Source organism: Hyperoodon ampullatus (genome assembly GCF_949752795.1).
Source record: "Hyperoodon ampullatus genome assembly, chromosome: 5".
Lineage (NCBI taxonomy): Eukaryota > Metazoa > Chordata > Mammalia > Artiodactyla > Ziphiidae > Hyperoodon > Hyperoodon ampullatus.
This window is the reverse complement of record NC_136918.1, coordinates 34,317,020-34,333,068: the sequence shown is the minus strand read 5'-3', so window position 1 is coordinate 34,333,068 and position 16,049 is coordinate 34,317,020. Positions and strand designations below refer to the sequence as shown.

Here is a 16,049-nt window from a genome sequence, read left to right as displayed (position 1 = left end):
ATAATTCGTTGTAAAAAGAGGAAAAGGGGGAAAAGTCTGAAATCTTGCTCTCAAAGTCCACCTCCTTAATTTGGGATGATTCGCTGTCCATTCATGCACTCCACAGACGCAGGGCACATCAAGTGGACCATGGAGCTTTAATCCGCTGCCTCCGAGGCTGCACAGAGAGATTTCCCTGTCTCTGCCCTCACAGCTCCCGGGTCTCAGCCTTGGACCTGGCCTCGCCTTTGCGCGTAGGTTGCCGGAGGGCGTCCGTTCTTCGCTCAGACAGGACGGGTTTAAAGGAGGCGCTGATTCGGGGGCTCTGATTCACTCAGGCAGAGGGGAGGGAGGGGCGCGCAGTGTGGGGCGGGCCTGCGGCGGTAGAGGGCGGCGTGACGTTGCACCAACCCGAGGCGCTCCGTGCGCTTTCCCGGGAAAGCCGTCCCTGGGTCCCGGGACCCCAGCAGTGGCGGGGTGCACAGGCTCCCCGGAAGGCGGGGTGGACAGTGACCTGCGCTCGCACACAGGCCTTGTGGCGGCGGCAGCAGCAGCCCCAGCGTCCCACACCCGTCTCCGGGGTCCGCGCCTTTAGCCGCGGCTCGCGCCCGTCTCTGGTGCTTCTTTAAGCAGCTCTCTTAATGCCCTCTCCTCGCGCACCAGGAAACAAAAAGGAAGAAAAAGTCTCTTGCCTCTTCGGCAGCTCCAGACTTTTTCACCGGACTCCCTCCGGGCTAGCCGTGGTGCACTAACCCCTTCAGGCTCTCTTCCTGCCGCCAGCCCCAGTCCTCTCCCTGCGCTCCGACTGAAAGCCGATACCCGAGCCTCAGCTCCCAGCCCCGCCCGCCCCGGCGGCCGAGCAGACAAGCCTCTCGGGCTGGTGTGTGCCTGAGGGCACCGATCCTCTGTGCCGGAATCTCTCCGCTTTGCCCTCCACACCCCTGTTGCTGTGCTCTCCTCCGCTACTCCGAAGCTTTCCCCCTCCGCCACCTGCAGTCTCCGCCCGCGAAGGGGCTTCTAGTGTGTGGAAACCTTTCCTCCTTCACGGCTCCCTCCCACTGGTGCAGGACCCGTCCCTATCCTTTTGTCTCTGTTTATTCTTTTTTCTTTTGCCCTACCCAGGTATGTGGGGAGTTTCTTGCCTTTTGGGGGGTCTGAGGTCTTCTGCCAGCGTTCAGTAGGTGTTCTGTAGGAGTTGTTCCACGTGTAGATGAATTTCTGATGTATCTGTGGGGAGGAAGGTGATCTCCGCGTCTTACTCTTCCGCCATCTTCCTCCAGGCCTAAAGTGGCTTTTAAAAATAGTTACTTTTTAAACTTAAAAAAAAATTAGTGGGGTGCACCCAAGTGTATTAGAAGAAATAATGATGTGGCTATATGTTATTTATGTGCTTCTCCTCACCCCAGAGCATTCTGAGAAGCAAAAATTCCTCAAATGATTCCCTTCCATCCACAAACTGCTACAAAATATCTGCAATACTGACCTCTAGAAAATAATTTTCTAAATAGGAAAATAAATCTTGTTCTAGTTATGGACAACAGTTACAGGAAAGGGAACAGTCGTCAGTATCTACTTATTTATCACCAAGTCCACTTTCCTCCTGTCTTTTCACTTTTATTTTGAGTTGATTGTGTTAGGTTTTCTGCCTCCCAGCTCTTCAAAGAGGTATGATTAAGCCCCAAACCTAAAACATGCAAAAAAAAAAAAAAAAAAAAACCTAAAAGAATATATATTTTCTGATGTTAAAAAATTATTCTTCTTATCTGTCTCACAAACTAAAACTGTCTTGTTTAAGATAGTCAAGAGCTGTCCAAAGAAAAAAGAAATATTAGAGGTCTGTTTTCTAATAATTACCATCAATTACTGCATTCTTTATAGTGAATTAGGACTAAGATTTTTTCTTTAGCCTATTTTTGTGAGTGGCCATGGACTAAATAATAAAGGCTTATGTAATTTAAACTTCTTATTCTTCCCAGTTTCAGAATAGAAAATGTTAGGGAAAAGGAAAGAATACAATTCAGTGTTTATTGTTGGCTGTCTAATTCAAATGTTTTTTCTGGTGTCTGTGTGTGTATGTGTCATATGAACAGTGGAGCATGATCTGGATCAGATTGACTATATTGACAGCTGTACTGCAGAGGAAGAAGAGGAAGAAGTGAGGCCACCCAAGGGCCTGGACTCAGACAGCCTCAGTTCACAGTTTATGGCATATATTGAACAACGGCGAATCTCTCATGAGGTAGTATACACACTTAAGCTTAAATTTTTTGCTATCCCCTAGTAAAAACAGTTTATGACAGTATAAATTTCTATCATATCAGTGGTTTGTTGGTTTAGGCTTAATTATTTGTTTTATTATATTTAGTTCCAATTTTATTACTGAGTTTTTCAGATTTATTTTTAAAATCAGACAATACTCTCAAGTAAAGTTTAAGTTTATTTTTCAAATAAAAAGACAGATTTCAGAATTTTGAAGAGGGAATAAAAGAAGTCCTAAGATTATCCTATGCCTTGGAAGAAAATGCAGAGGAATATGATGCTTTTCATTGTTGTTCTTATTGTTTTTTTATTTTTATTAACTGGTAAATCATAGTTTGATCAGTAATTAAGAACTGAACCAAACTGCTGACTTTTGGAGCAACATACAAACTTAACCATAGAATTTTTATGATGAGCTTAATTATATTGGCGCTTTTATGTGAAGTCACACAGAATATAAATTGTTTGCCATTAAAATTCTTGGATGTCTCTTATAGTGGAGCATTGAGTTGCCTTAGAAAACAAATGAGCATTCAGCCCACTGCAAAATCTCTGCCAGTTCCCCAAGGGTCTCAAGTAGAAATAGCATTCTTCAGTGTATCTAGTCAGCATAATAAAATGGCTTCACTTCACTGTGTGTGATGTTAATGTCTGGAGTTGGTCCCAGGCTTTGAGCAGGGATTATTTGAGAAACACTTGGGGCCTTTTTGGAGAATGATGTATTTAGTCTTTTAGCAATAGCGAATAGTCACTTCAAGTGGGACATGTTATAGAGTGTTATTATCATTCTTTAAAAAGAAAAAAAAAACCCTTGGTCTTCCTGTCTGAAGGCTTTTGAACACAGTATTTTTTGTTGGTGTTCAAATGACATTCTTGTATTTAAAGCTGGATAAAGTTATATACAGTATTCCCCCCACCCCATATCCACAGGGTGTACGTTCTAAGACCCCTAGTGGATGGTTGCCTGAAACCACGGATGGTACTGAGCCCTATATGTACTATGATTTTTCTTATACATACACACCTATAATAAAGTTTAATTCATAAATTAGTCACAGTAAGAGATTAAGAATAATAACTAATAATAAAATAGAAAAATTATAACAATATACTGTAACAAGTTATATGAATGTGGTTTCTCTCTCTCGAAATATTTCATTGTACAAATTTAATGCCTTTTCCATCTTAACTAAGCATTCATTTATCACATGCTGTGACTGTAACTTTTGCAGTTTGAGGTGCAACAGCAAAACTAGCATGTATGTCTTTTTCCTTCACAATTTCACAGATAGAAGATTTCTTCTTACTATAGATCTTACCTCAGCATACAATTTCTTTTCTTTCCTTATTAATTCAAGAACTTTCACCTTTTCCCTTAAAGGAAGCACTTTATGACTTCTCTTTGGCATATTCGAATTGCCAACATCACTACTTTTGCGCTTGGGGCCATTATTAAGTAAAATAGGCACTGCTATACTGCGACAGTCAATCTGTTAACCAAGAGAGACTAACTGAGCCGGCTACTAACGGACTAACAGGCAGGATACTCTGGACAAAGAGACGATTTACAGCCCAGGTGGGATGGAGCGGGACAGCTTGAGATTTCATCAGAACAGCATGCAACTTAAAACTTATGAATTGTTTATTTCTGAAGTTATCCGTTTAATATTTTTGGAACATGGTTGACTGTGGGTGACTGAAACCTCGAAAAGTGAAACCAGAAGATAAAGTGGACTACTGTAAATCAAAGTCCTGCAGCCTACAGATAGCAGTGTGTACCTGTGATTAATGAAACTACTTGTGGTTCAGGCTATAAGCACTTCTGCTAGAGCAGAGGGCAACTACTTTGCAATAAAGCTTAAGTTAACAGTGCACATTATAATCTAAAAGGGAATCCTTTTTCTTGTGGTCTTTCTCTCTGACCATTTTATTATTAATTAGGCTGTGTAGATGAGGTATTTCTACTAAAAGTGAAAATGCACGTTATGCTACTGATGAAAAATTGTAGTATCATTTCTTTAATCCATTATATTGGCTAATTTGTAATAAGTTTTTTGATTCCATCTACCTACTATATATAGTAGTTTTTATGATTCTGTCATAAGGCTCTTTATGACTTCTGTGTCATAAGGCTTTCTAAAGTTTGGCACCTATAAAAATAAAATAAAGCAGTATTATTTTAAATGGTTTAATAACCAGTGAAGAAATACTTTTTTTATATTCTTGGATACTACCTAAACATGGGTTGTTAAAAACAATTTGAGATTTTAAACGCTCTGCTGTTGTTTAATTTTATCATAATGCCTGTCACATACATAGTGATACTGTGATAAATAAGGTATGACTTACATTTATAGACTATGACATATTTTTTAAATTAAACCAATGTTACATTCATTTTGTCATGAAAATTTCATGTACCCCTTATAATTTTAGGTAATTGCAGTATTGTAAAACCAGGGTGATAAGTCACTGATGTTAACATACTAGGAGAGATTTTTGTTTACTTAAAAAGTCATATTCACTGAAATTAGAGTAATTATTCTCTCATCAAGTTTCTAGAATTGTATCTCATTTAATATGATCATTATGCCCAGACTTTACGGGAGTCAGCTTTAGCCCTTTGGAGTAACTCACCAAAGAAGATCTTCTAGTTATTTGTGATGTACCTACTTCTTGGAAATAGACTATAAATAGTTTTACATTTGATTTTTAGGGGTTTTTTTTTTTTTGGATAAGTTTTTTTTTTCCCCTTCCAGAATACCCATTTTGACGATTATTTTTGGTGTTGAAGTAAGATTATATTATTTTTATAAATTCTCATTTGACAAAATATGTGGTGTGATAGCCCATGAGCCTCTACCTTTGATTTATAATTTTATTTTTCAGTATATAGTCCATATAACTTAAGCCAGTTTAATTTTCTTTGGTAATGTTTTTTGAAATGACCTTTACCCTTCAGTTTATAAATAAATTGCCACTATTTCTCTTTTAATTAATATCATATTTTACCATAAATAGAAATTACTTTTTGCTTTATCTTGGTATTCCACCAGCATCCCCAGGACTATTTGTCTGACTAACATAAGTAACAATTTATGATGATGAAGAAGTAAAGAAATGTAACCTCCCCAGTGAACTTCCTATTACTAGAAATATTCAAGAGAGGCTGAGCAAAAGTCACGGTAGGGTTGGTAGGAATTCCTGTTCTAGATGGAAGTTTGTACTAGATGACCGCGAAGATCCTTTTCAACTTTCACATCTTATCATCTAGTAAATATCACTATATGGTTATTATAATTCATAAAATACAGTGTGAAGAAAATCTGCCTTTTTTTAAATAAATGTTTTTGGATTGTGAACAGTTTTGTGTTTACCAAAGCAGTAATATAGCCTATAATGGTTTTAAACATGAAAATTCACATTTGAAGTTTCTGTTAAAATATTTTTAGTGTAATATACAGATCCCTAAATGCCAAGTTGAATATGAACTGTGTAATTACACTTTTCTGGATACATGTGTTAAATTGATCTGTTTTTCTTTTTTTGACCTAGGGTTCACCAGTAAAGCCAGTACCCATGAGGGAATTTCAAAAAACAGAAGATACGAGAAGATATTCACATCAAAACAGGTTTGAAAAACCAATTCTACTTATTTCTTTCTGTCTTAAAACTCAGTAATTAGGTAATGAAATGATTTTGATTTTGTGTAGATCTATGTATAATGAAGATGTTTAGATACTATGTGTTTTAAATATGATGTATTTAGAGCTAAGTGAAATGTACCTTTGTGCTTAGGTAATAGAAAAAGAAGTAAAATTGATTTATTCATTCTAAATTCAGATCACCTAAACCATTACCTGTATAATTATTTGATTTGAAGATACTTAATAGCAGTGAGATTTTATAGTGATATGTCTGGATTTATGCATAAAGAGGGCTAAATGAATTTCCAGAGACCTGCAATTATTTTACTTAAACTTTCCATTAGAAACAGAGCCACAGACAGAGACAGCGATATATTCTTCATTCCTATTTCAATTGAAGTGACCTTTTATCTACAATTAGTGCCTCACACAATATTTCTAAACTTAGCTTGGCCATTTAGAGCACTGCTTCTTTTTTTTTTTCGAAGTACTGCTTCTTATTCTTGAATTCCAAAAAGTTTCTTGTCATAAACTGCATCACAATAGTTGAAAAATTCCCAGCCTTTGGTTTTTTTGCTTCCTTTCTGTTTTTATGAAATCTTAAAGTGGTAGACTTGATATGCTTATCCTTAAACAACAGTAAATTTACTGTGTAGATAGTGTCATATATCATTCTTTACTTAAACTTGACAGGATATTGAAGTTCTTTAGGAGACTGAAATATAGATGGATAAAGAAAATGTAGGGAGAATAATGAAAGAAGTCTTATAACTTGGACTTTTTAGTCTTATTGGTTAGTTCATGGCGATTTACTTATATTTCATATCTTTGAAATTTATCTCAAAATAGCTTTTTAGTTACCATGTGTCCTTATATTGAAAGTGTGGTCATTTGAGATTCCAGTATCATGCAAGGATTTCTTATTATGTTTCCCCGTAGTGGGGGGGACCTCAGCTTTATCTTTTGTCCTTCCTGCCTCCTGTATCCATCATAAGTAAAGCCCAAGATTCCGAGGATGTGATACACCCACCCTCAAGGTGAAAGCCAGCTTTTGTTTTTAACATCTTTATTGAAGTGCTTTACAATTTTGTGTTAGTTTCTTCTATATAACAAAGTGAATCAGTTATATATATTCATATATCCCCATATCCCCTCCCTCTTGCGTCTCCCTCCCACCCTCCCTATCCCACCCCTCTAGATGGTCACAAAGCAGCAAGCTGATCTCCCTGTGCTATGCAGCTGCTTCCCACTAGCTACCTGTTTTACATTTGGTACTGTATATATGTCAATGTCAATGCTACTCTCTCACTTTGTCCCATCTTCCCCTTCCCACCCCATCACCCCCGTGTCCTCAAGTCCATTCTCTACGTCTGCGTCTTTATTCCTGTCCTGCCCCTAGGCTCTTGAGAACCATATTGTTTTTAGATTCCATATATATGTGTTAGCATACGGTATGTGTCTCTCTGACTTACTTCATTCTGTATGACAGACTCTAGGTCCATCCATCTCACTACAAATAACTCAATTTCATCTCTTTTTATGGCTGAGTAATATTCCATTGTATATATGTGCCACATCTTCTTTATCCATTCATCTGTCAGTGGACACTTAGGTTGCTTCCATGTCCTGGCTATTGTAAATAGTGCTGCAATGAACATTGTGGTACATGACTCTTTTGGAATTATAGTTTTCTCAGGGTATATGCCCAGTAGTGTGATTGCTGGGTCGTACAGTAGTTCTATCTTTAGTTTTTTAAGGAACCTCCATACTGTTCTCCATAGTGGCTATACCAATTTACATTCCCACCAACAGTGCAAGAGGGGTCCCTCTACTCTACACCCTCTCCAGCATTTATTGTTTGTAGTTTTGGGGTTTTTTTTAAAATTTATTTATTTTTGGCTGCATTGGGTCTTCGTTGCTACACGCGGGCTTTCTCTAGTTGCAGCGAGTGCGGGCTACTCTTCGTTGCGGTGTGTGGGCTTCTCATGGCGATGGCTTCTCTTGTTGCAGAGCACAGGCTGTAGGCGTGCAGGCTTCAGTAGTTGTGGCACGCGGGCTCAGTAGTTGTGGCTCGCGGGCTGTAGAGCACAGGTTCAGTAGTTGTGGTGCACGGGCTTAGTTGCTCTGCAGCATGTGGGATCTTCCTGGACCAGGGCTCGAACCCATGTCCCCTGCATTGCCAGGCAGATTCTTAACCACCGCACCACCAGGGAAGCCCCTGTAGTTTTTTTTGATAATGGCCATTCTGACTGGTGTGAGGTGATACCTCATTGTAGTCTTGATTTGCATTTCTCTAATGATTAATGATGTTGAGCATCCTTTCATGTGTTTGTGGCAACCTGTATATCTTCTTTGGAGAAATGTCTACTTAGGTCTTCCGCATATTTTTGGACTGGGTTTTTTGTTTTTGTGAAATTGAGCTGCATGACCTGCTTGTATATTTGGTAGATTAATCTTTTGTCAGTTGCTTCATTTGCAAATATTTTCTCCCATTCTGAGGGTTGTCTTTTCGTCTTATTTGTAGTTTCCTTTGCTTTGCAAAAGGTTTTAAGTTTCATTAGGTCCCATTTGTTTATTTTTGTTTTTATTTCCATTACTCTAAGAGGTGGGTCAAAAAGGATCTTGCTATGATTTATGTCATAGAGTGTTCTGCCTATGTTTTCCTCTAAGAGTTTGATAGTGTCTGGCCTTACATTTAGGTCTTTAATCCATTTTGAGTTTATTTTTGTGTGTGGTGTTAAGAAGTGTTCTAATTTAATTCTTTTACATGTAGCTGTCCAGTTTTCCCAGCACAATTTATTGAAGAGGCTGTCTTTTCTCTATTGTATATTCTTTCCTCCTTTGTCAAAGAGAAGGTGACCGTATGTGCATGGTTTATCTCTGGGCCTTCTTTCCTGTTCCATTGATCTATTATTTCTGTTTTTGTGCCGGTTACCATACTGTCTTAATTAATGTAGCTTTGTAGTATAGTCTGAAGTCAGAGAGCCTGATTCCTCCAGCTCTGTTTTTCTTTCTTAAGATTGCTTTGGCTATTCAGGGTCTTTTGTGTTTCCATACAAATTGTAAAATTTTCTGTTCTAGTTCTGTGAAAAATGCCATTGGTAGTTTGATAGGGATTCCATTGAATCTGTAGATTGCCTTGGGTAGTATAGTCATTTTCACAATATTGAGTCTTCCAATCCAATAACATGGTATATCTCTCCATCTGTATTGTCTTTCATTTCTTTCATCAGTGTCTTATAGTTTTCTGCATACCGGTCTTTTGTCTCCTTAGGTAGGTTTATTCCTAGGTATTTTATTCTTTTTGTTGCAATGGTAAATGGGAGTGTTTTCTTGATTTCACTTTCAGATTTTTCATCATTAGTGTATAGGAATGCCAGAGATTTCTGTGCATTAATTTTGTATCCTGCTACTTTACCAAATTCATTGATTAGCTCTAGTAGTTTTCTGGTAGCATCTTTAGGGTTCTCTATGTATTGCATCATGTCATCTGCAAAAGTGACAGTTTTACTTCTTTTCCAATTTGGATTACTTTTATTTGTTTTTCTTCTCTGATTGCCATGGCTAAAACTTCCCAAGCTATGTTGAATAATAGTGGTGAGAGTGGGCACCCTTGTCTTGTTCCTGATCTTAGAGGAAATGGTGTTTTTCACCATTGAGAATGATGTTGACTGTGGGTTAGTCATATATGGCCTTTATTATGTTGAGGTAGTTTCCCTCTGTGCCCACCTTCTGGAGAGTTTTTATCATAAATGGGTGTTGAATTTTGTCAAAAGCTTTTTCTGCATCTGTTGAGTTTATCATATGGTTCTTATCCATCAATTTGTTAATGTGGTGTATCACATTGATTGATTTGCGTATACTGAAGAATCCTTGCATTCCTGGCATAAACCCCACTTGATCATGGTGTATGATCCTTTTAATGTGCTGTTGGATTCTGTTTGCTAGTATTTTGTTGAGGATTTTTGCATCTATATTCATCAATGATATTGGTCTGTAATTTTCTTTTTTTGTAGTATCTTTGTCTGGTTTTGGTATCAGGGTGATGGTGGCCTCATAGAATGAGTTTGGGAGTGTTCTTCCCTCTGCTATATTTTGGAACAGTTTGAGAAGGATAGGTGTTAACTCTTCTCTAAATGTTTGATAGAATTCACCTGTGAAGCCATCTGGTCCTGGGCTTTTGTTTGTTGGAAGATTTTTAATCACAGTTTCAATTTTAGTGCTTGTGATTGGTCTGTTCATATTTTCTGTTTCTTCCTGTTCAGTCTTGGAAGGTTGTACTTTTCTAAGAATTTGTCCATTTCTTCCGGGTTGTCCTATTTTTATTGGCATGTAGTTGTTTGTAGTCGTCTCTCATGATCCTTTGTATTTCTGCAGTGTCGTTACTTCTTTTTCATTCCTGATTCTGTTGATTTGAGTCTTCTCCCTTTTTTACTTGATGAGTCTGGCTAATGGTTTATCAATTTTGTTTATCCTCTCAAAGAACCAGCTTTTAGTTTTATTGATCTTTGCTATTGTTTCCTTCATTTCTTTTTCATTTATTTCTGATCTGATCTTAAGATTTCTTTCCTTCTGCTAACTTTGGGTTTTCTTGTTCTTCTTTCTCTAATTGCTTTAGGTGTAAGGTTAGTTTGTTTATTTGAGATTTTTCGTGTTTCTTGAGGTAGGATTGTATTGCTATAAACTTCCCTCTTAGAACTGCTTTTGCTGCATCCCATAGGTTTTGGGTCGTCGTGCTTTCATTGTCATTTGTTTCTAAGTATTTTTTGATTTCCTCTTTGATTTCTTCAGTGATCTCTTGGTTATTTAGTAGCGTATTGTTTAGCCTCAACGTGTTTGTATTTTTTACAGTTTTTTCATGTAATTGCTATCTAGTCTCATAGTGTTGTGGTCAGATGAGATACTTGATACAATTTCAGTTTTCTTAAATTTACTGACTAAAAGCCAGCTTTTTGCTCAGTTGCCTTATATATTAGTTTTCTAGTGCTTTTATAACAAATTACCACAAATTTAGTAGCTTAAAACATGCCTATTTATTATATTACAGTTGTGAGAGATAGAAGTCTGGGCAGACTTCTCTTGTTTCTCTGCTTACAGCCTCACAAGGCCAAAGTCAAGGTGTTGGATGGCCTGGATTCTTATCTGGAGAACCCTGGAGGAGCATCCACTTCCCAGCTCATATAGGTTGCTGGCGGAATTCAGTTCCATGCAGTTATTGACTGAGGTCTTCATTACCTTGTTGGCTATTAGCTGGGAGTCATTTTAGCTTCTAGAGTCCACCTACATTTCTTGGTTCTTGGCTCCCTCCATCTCAAGACAGCAGTGACAGGCTAAATCCTTCTCACATTTTGAATCTCTGATTTTCCTTTCTGCCATATCTCACAAACTCTCCTGCCTCCTCTTCTGGTTTTAAGGAATTGTATGATTATATTAGGCCCACCTGGATGAGGTCAACCAATTAGTAACCTTAATTTCATCTGCAAAGTCCTTTCTGATGTGTAACATATTTATTAGAGTAACACCAGAGTGGAGATCATGGGGGCCAAAAGTCTGCCTACCAAACCTTAATCCATAGTTGCTATTTTTACTTCTTTTTAGAATCTGTGGATTGTTTATTTTTATGACACTTTAGCAACACATTTTAGAAGATTACTTTATTGAACAGTTTTTTTTGTTTCCATTGGAAGAGTCATTTGGAGTATCTATTCTGCCACAGTGCTAGAAAGTGAATCAATGATTACTTTTAGTTGGGTGTCTCAAAGCATAAGACCTTAATACAGTCTTTGGATAAGAACCCCATACTTTATCCCAATAATCAGTTAAGTCTAACAGTTAAGCTCTAAGATCAATACATACTTCATTTGTTTTCGTTAGATATGTGCTAAATATCTTCTTTGTGCTAAGTACTTTTTTAGGTATTGGGAAATAGCTGTGAACTCTGAAAGTTCCTGTCCTCCTAGAGCTTGCATTCAAATGGAACCATGAATTAGAACCTAGAAAAACAAAATCACCTCCGAATGACTGGCAGCTCTCAGGCTCACAAGACTTGTCTGTAACCTGAGTAATATGTTAACCAACAACGTTGATCAGTCCTCTAGTTACAAAGACTGAGAGGACTTGAGTCAGTATACATATTGCTACTTGCTCGTTAGTCATTGCTGAAAAGTTGCTTACCTCTTCGTTTCTCCTAATTCTCCTCCCCTCCCATCACCCACCATGTACATTTCTTCCTACCTACCCCTCCCACACACAAACACAGACACTACGTGCCTGGGGGATAGTAAAGGTAGGGGGATACATTAAAAGTATTATGATAAATCGGTAAGTGTTTTATAGTTGCTTGCTAAGATGGATTAAATAAATCTGAAGTTAAAACTAACAAAATTATCATTCATTTTATATATCAAAAAAATTTTTAAGGGCTCACTTATAATTTGATTGGCATTTTAGTTCAGGAGAGATGCTAATGTCAGGCTAGGTCCTGGGAAGTTCATTAATTTCTATTAGAAGCAGTATAGAATTAAAGAACAGTTGAGTAATACCTGGAAATTTTTAGTTTCATGTTAGGTAGACAAAAGTAGAAAAGCTACTCATATTAAATGTGGTTTTATGAACAAAGACAAGCGGAAGGGCAGTTCAGAGTCTGCCAGTTTACTCTGCTCAAATAAGTTCAAGATTTAAAAAGGCATATAGTTACCTGTAATTTTTTTTCAGGATCCCATTCTTTTTGAGGGGAAGATGCCACTGCCATTCATTTAAACAATATTTCTTGAGCACTGCAGCCGTCTGGCTGTGTTCTAGGTCCCTGATGTCATAAAGCTAATCTTTTAATGGATGTAGACAAATATATGCAACAAGTATTTGTCAGGAAATGCGAAGTGCTATAAAGAAAAATAAAGCAGGGTAAAAGAGTAGAGCGGGGGGAGAGTGAGAGCAATTTTATGAGGTAATAATATTTTGATAGAAACCTAAAAAATAGAGGGATCAAGCACTCTGGCTGTCTAGGGGAGGAACAGTCTAGGCAGAGGCCCTAATAGAGGAACATGCTTGGTATGTTCAAGGAACACTGAAGAGTGTTATCAAGGCAGAACAGGTTTGGACTGTGAGATGAGAATTAAGTTGTGGTTATGTTCTACTTGAGGTGCCTGCTAGACATTCAAGTGGAGTTATCAAGTAAGTAGGTAGATACATAAGTTTGGAGTAAAGGGGAGAGAATTAGGGCTTAAACAACCAGCAAAAGAGACTTAAGCAGGAAAGGTCATGGGGATAGGAGAGGGTGGTGTCCCAGAGGCTAAGTGAAGAGAGCGTCTCAAGACATGTGGAGAGAGATAAGCAGTGTCACACATACTGCTGGTAGGTTCAGTAAGGTGAGGGCTAAAAACTATTGGATTTGGACATGTAAAGCCTCAGACTTGAAGAGAGCAGTTTTCAGTGAAGTTGTGAGGACAGATCCAGATTGGTGTGGGTTCAAAATAAAATGGGATGAAATGAAGTAGAAACAATGGACTTAACCAGCTTTTTAAAGAGGTTTTGGTATAAAAAGAGAGTAAAGAAATGGGATTAGAAAGAAGGTGTATATTAAAAGGTTTTGCTTGAAAAGCATTATTAAAACATAGTGTTCAAATCAGGGCACATAAACCCACTTGAGATGGGTTTACATGGTCCTTTCTGGGGTTTTTGGTGTAGTTTATCTACAGATAGCCAATAAAAGCTATAGGAAATGTTAACAGTGAAATTAGTAGTTTGGGACAAATTTGCAGTTAATGCCAGTTATTCCTCTCTCAGACTAGTATATAGTACTGGAGTCACTCATCTCTCATTATTGGTTATATCCCAGTTAAAAGTCTTACCCTACCAACCCACTCTCCTCCTCTTATGTTGTCAGACTTGTGACTGAGGATGCACTGATTAGGAGTGCTAGGGTAAAGGTTGACAAGGATTAGTAGAAAGTTAAGGAAGTTTTTCCCTAGCTTTAACCTTATTTTAAACCTTGTATAGGAAGTTATTAAGTAATTTATTTGGTAGTTATTTATTCTGTTCCTTTTAAAAATTATAAACATAATTTATTCTGTCAAAAGTTTTTTTAATGGCTGAAATTTTTTTAAAAGAATTTTGTGAAAACTTCAAAGAATTGGAACCAATATAAGAAAAAAATGTGGGGGCTTCCCTCATGGCGCAGTGGTTGAGAGTCCGCCTGCCGATGCAGGGGACACGGGTTCGTGCCCCGGTCCGGGAAGATCCCACGTGCCGCGGAGTGGCTGGGCCCCTGAGTCATGGCCGCTGAGCCTGTGCGTCCGGAGCCTGTGCTCCGCAACGGGAGAGGCCATAACAGTGAGAAGCCCGCATACCGCAAAAAAAAAGAAAAAAAGAAAAAAAAAGAAAAAAATGTGGCATGAAAGAGTATAGTAGAATAGCTTAAGTTGCTCCGGACGCGCAGGCTCAGCGGCCATGGCTCACGGGCCTAGCCACTCCGCGGCATGTGGGATCTTCCCGGACCGGGGCACGAACCCGTGTCCCCTGCATCGGCAGGCGGACTCTCAACCACTGCGCCACCAGGGAAGCCCCTAGCTTAAGTTTTTGGTTTCTTACATATTATATTTTTAAAATTTAGGAATTACAACAGGGAATATATATCAAAGTATAAGAGTTAGCACTGATAAAACTGAGAAGCAAGTTTTACTGTTTTTTTAAACATCAAATCAGGTTTCATGTTTTTCTAAAAGATAAAAATCAACAAAATCTTTACTTTTGTTGTTAAAATTGCTTCTTCAATTAAAATGGGAGTAGGAGTGCTTTAAACATACAGTTACAGGTTCTGTAGTATTCCAGATTTCTGCTGATAAAATGGCTTTGTGTATAAACCATCTCCATTTACATGTATCTTGTTTCAGTCATGATAGTAAAGAAGATTGTAGTACTTAGTGTGCTGTAAAGAAACGATATTGTTTGACAAGTGATCTCAAATAACCGTATTGTCAGCACTGGCTGACATAGACGGTTGTTAGCTATCTGTAACTTCATCAGTGATATCATCACATGAAATGTGAGTTGGAGACATCAGGTGTTCCTGTAGCTTAATTTAGTGACTTGGGCTCAAGTTTACAAAATGCAATTGGTCTTTCAGTGCTGACCAGACAGTTTGCCTGCTGATTAATAGAAAGCTGCATTAACAATAAAATTCCACTTGTCTTTTATCTATCTGTCTTATCAAAGAGTTTTTTCTTTCCTTTTTTTCTTTTTTGGGTCAGGGTTCCAGCTGAGCCATCTTCTCTCTTATCACTATCACCAAGTCATAATCAGGTAAAAACATTTTTTTCGGTTTTAGTTTGTGGGGTTCTTTTAATTAAGATGGTTTTCTTCTTTTATAATACTTAAATTACAGTTAATTGCCAAATATCTATAAATTTCATTACCTGTCTCTTCAATGTACAGTTAATATAATATGTGCACCCTATGCTGGTAACAGTGTTTTTAGACACCAGACAGAAAATAAGTCTTTATAATACGTGTAAGAACACAGTGCAAAGATGGGAAAAGATGAGCAATAAACACATCTGAAGAAATGCTAGGTGACTGCAAAGTAAAAGTTGCTTGGGTCAGCAGTAGTTTCCCAAACTGATAAAGAATATTGGTAAGTTGATCTTTATCGCTACTTGCATATGCTAAATGATACTTTTGTTCTAGTTTTCACATGCAGACTTGGAACTTCATCGGAGAAGAGAACAATTAATAGAACGTACTCGGAGAGAGGCACAACTTGCTGCCCTACAGTATGAGGAGGAGAAAATAAGGACCAAGCAGATTCAAAGAGATGCTGTCCTGGACTTTGTTAAGGTGAGTCCTTTGGATTCATTGAATGATATTCCTAAAGTTTCTTAGAAGTAAGTGCTTATTTGTTTTTCTGAGGATGTCAGGTTTTATTGTCTTAATTAAAAAAAAGAGTTGATATCTTAATTATAAGAATTCTCAAGTAAATAGTATAATAGTATAGTATTATAATATAATAATAAATAGTATAATAAATAGTATAATAGTCTCCTGCTTGTGATTAGATTAATTGTCCTCCTATGTAGATAGGCTTGAGGACAATCAGAAGTGATTGATCTTCCTTTTAGGACAGTGATAGTCTCTACTCTTAACTACCTATCGTTAGACATATCACTT

The 16,049-nt window shown here is 37.8% G+C and overlaps 1 protein-coding gene across 1 annotated transcript in view; it reads left to right on the top strand.

Moving 5' to 3' along the window:
* The window catches only part of LRCH3 (leucine rich repeats and calponin homology domain containing 3), a gene marked incomplete at both ends in the record, with an annotated part of 124,185 nt that overhangs the window by 78,067 nt on the left and 30,069 nt on the right, over positions 1–16,049 (top strand). The window contains 4 exon segments of the mRNA XM_079704679.1: positions 2,070–2,218; positions 5,794–5,870; positions 15,134–15,185; positions 15,570–15,719. Of these exon segments, the coding sequence (XP_079560805.1) occupies positions 2,070–2,218; positions 5,794–5,870; positions 15,134–15,185; positions 15,570–15,719 (428 nt within the window).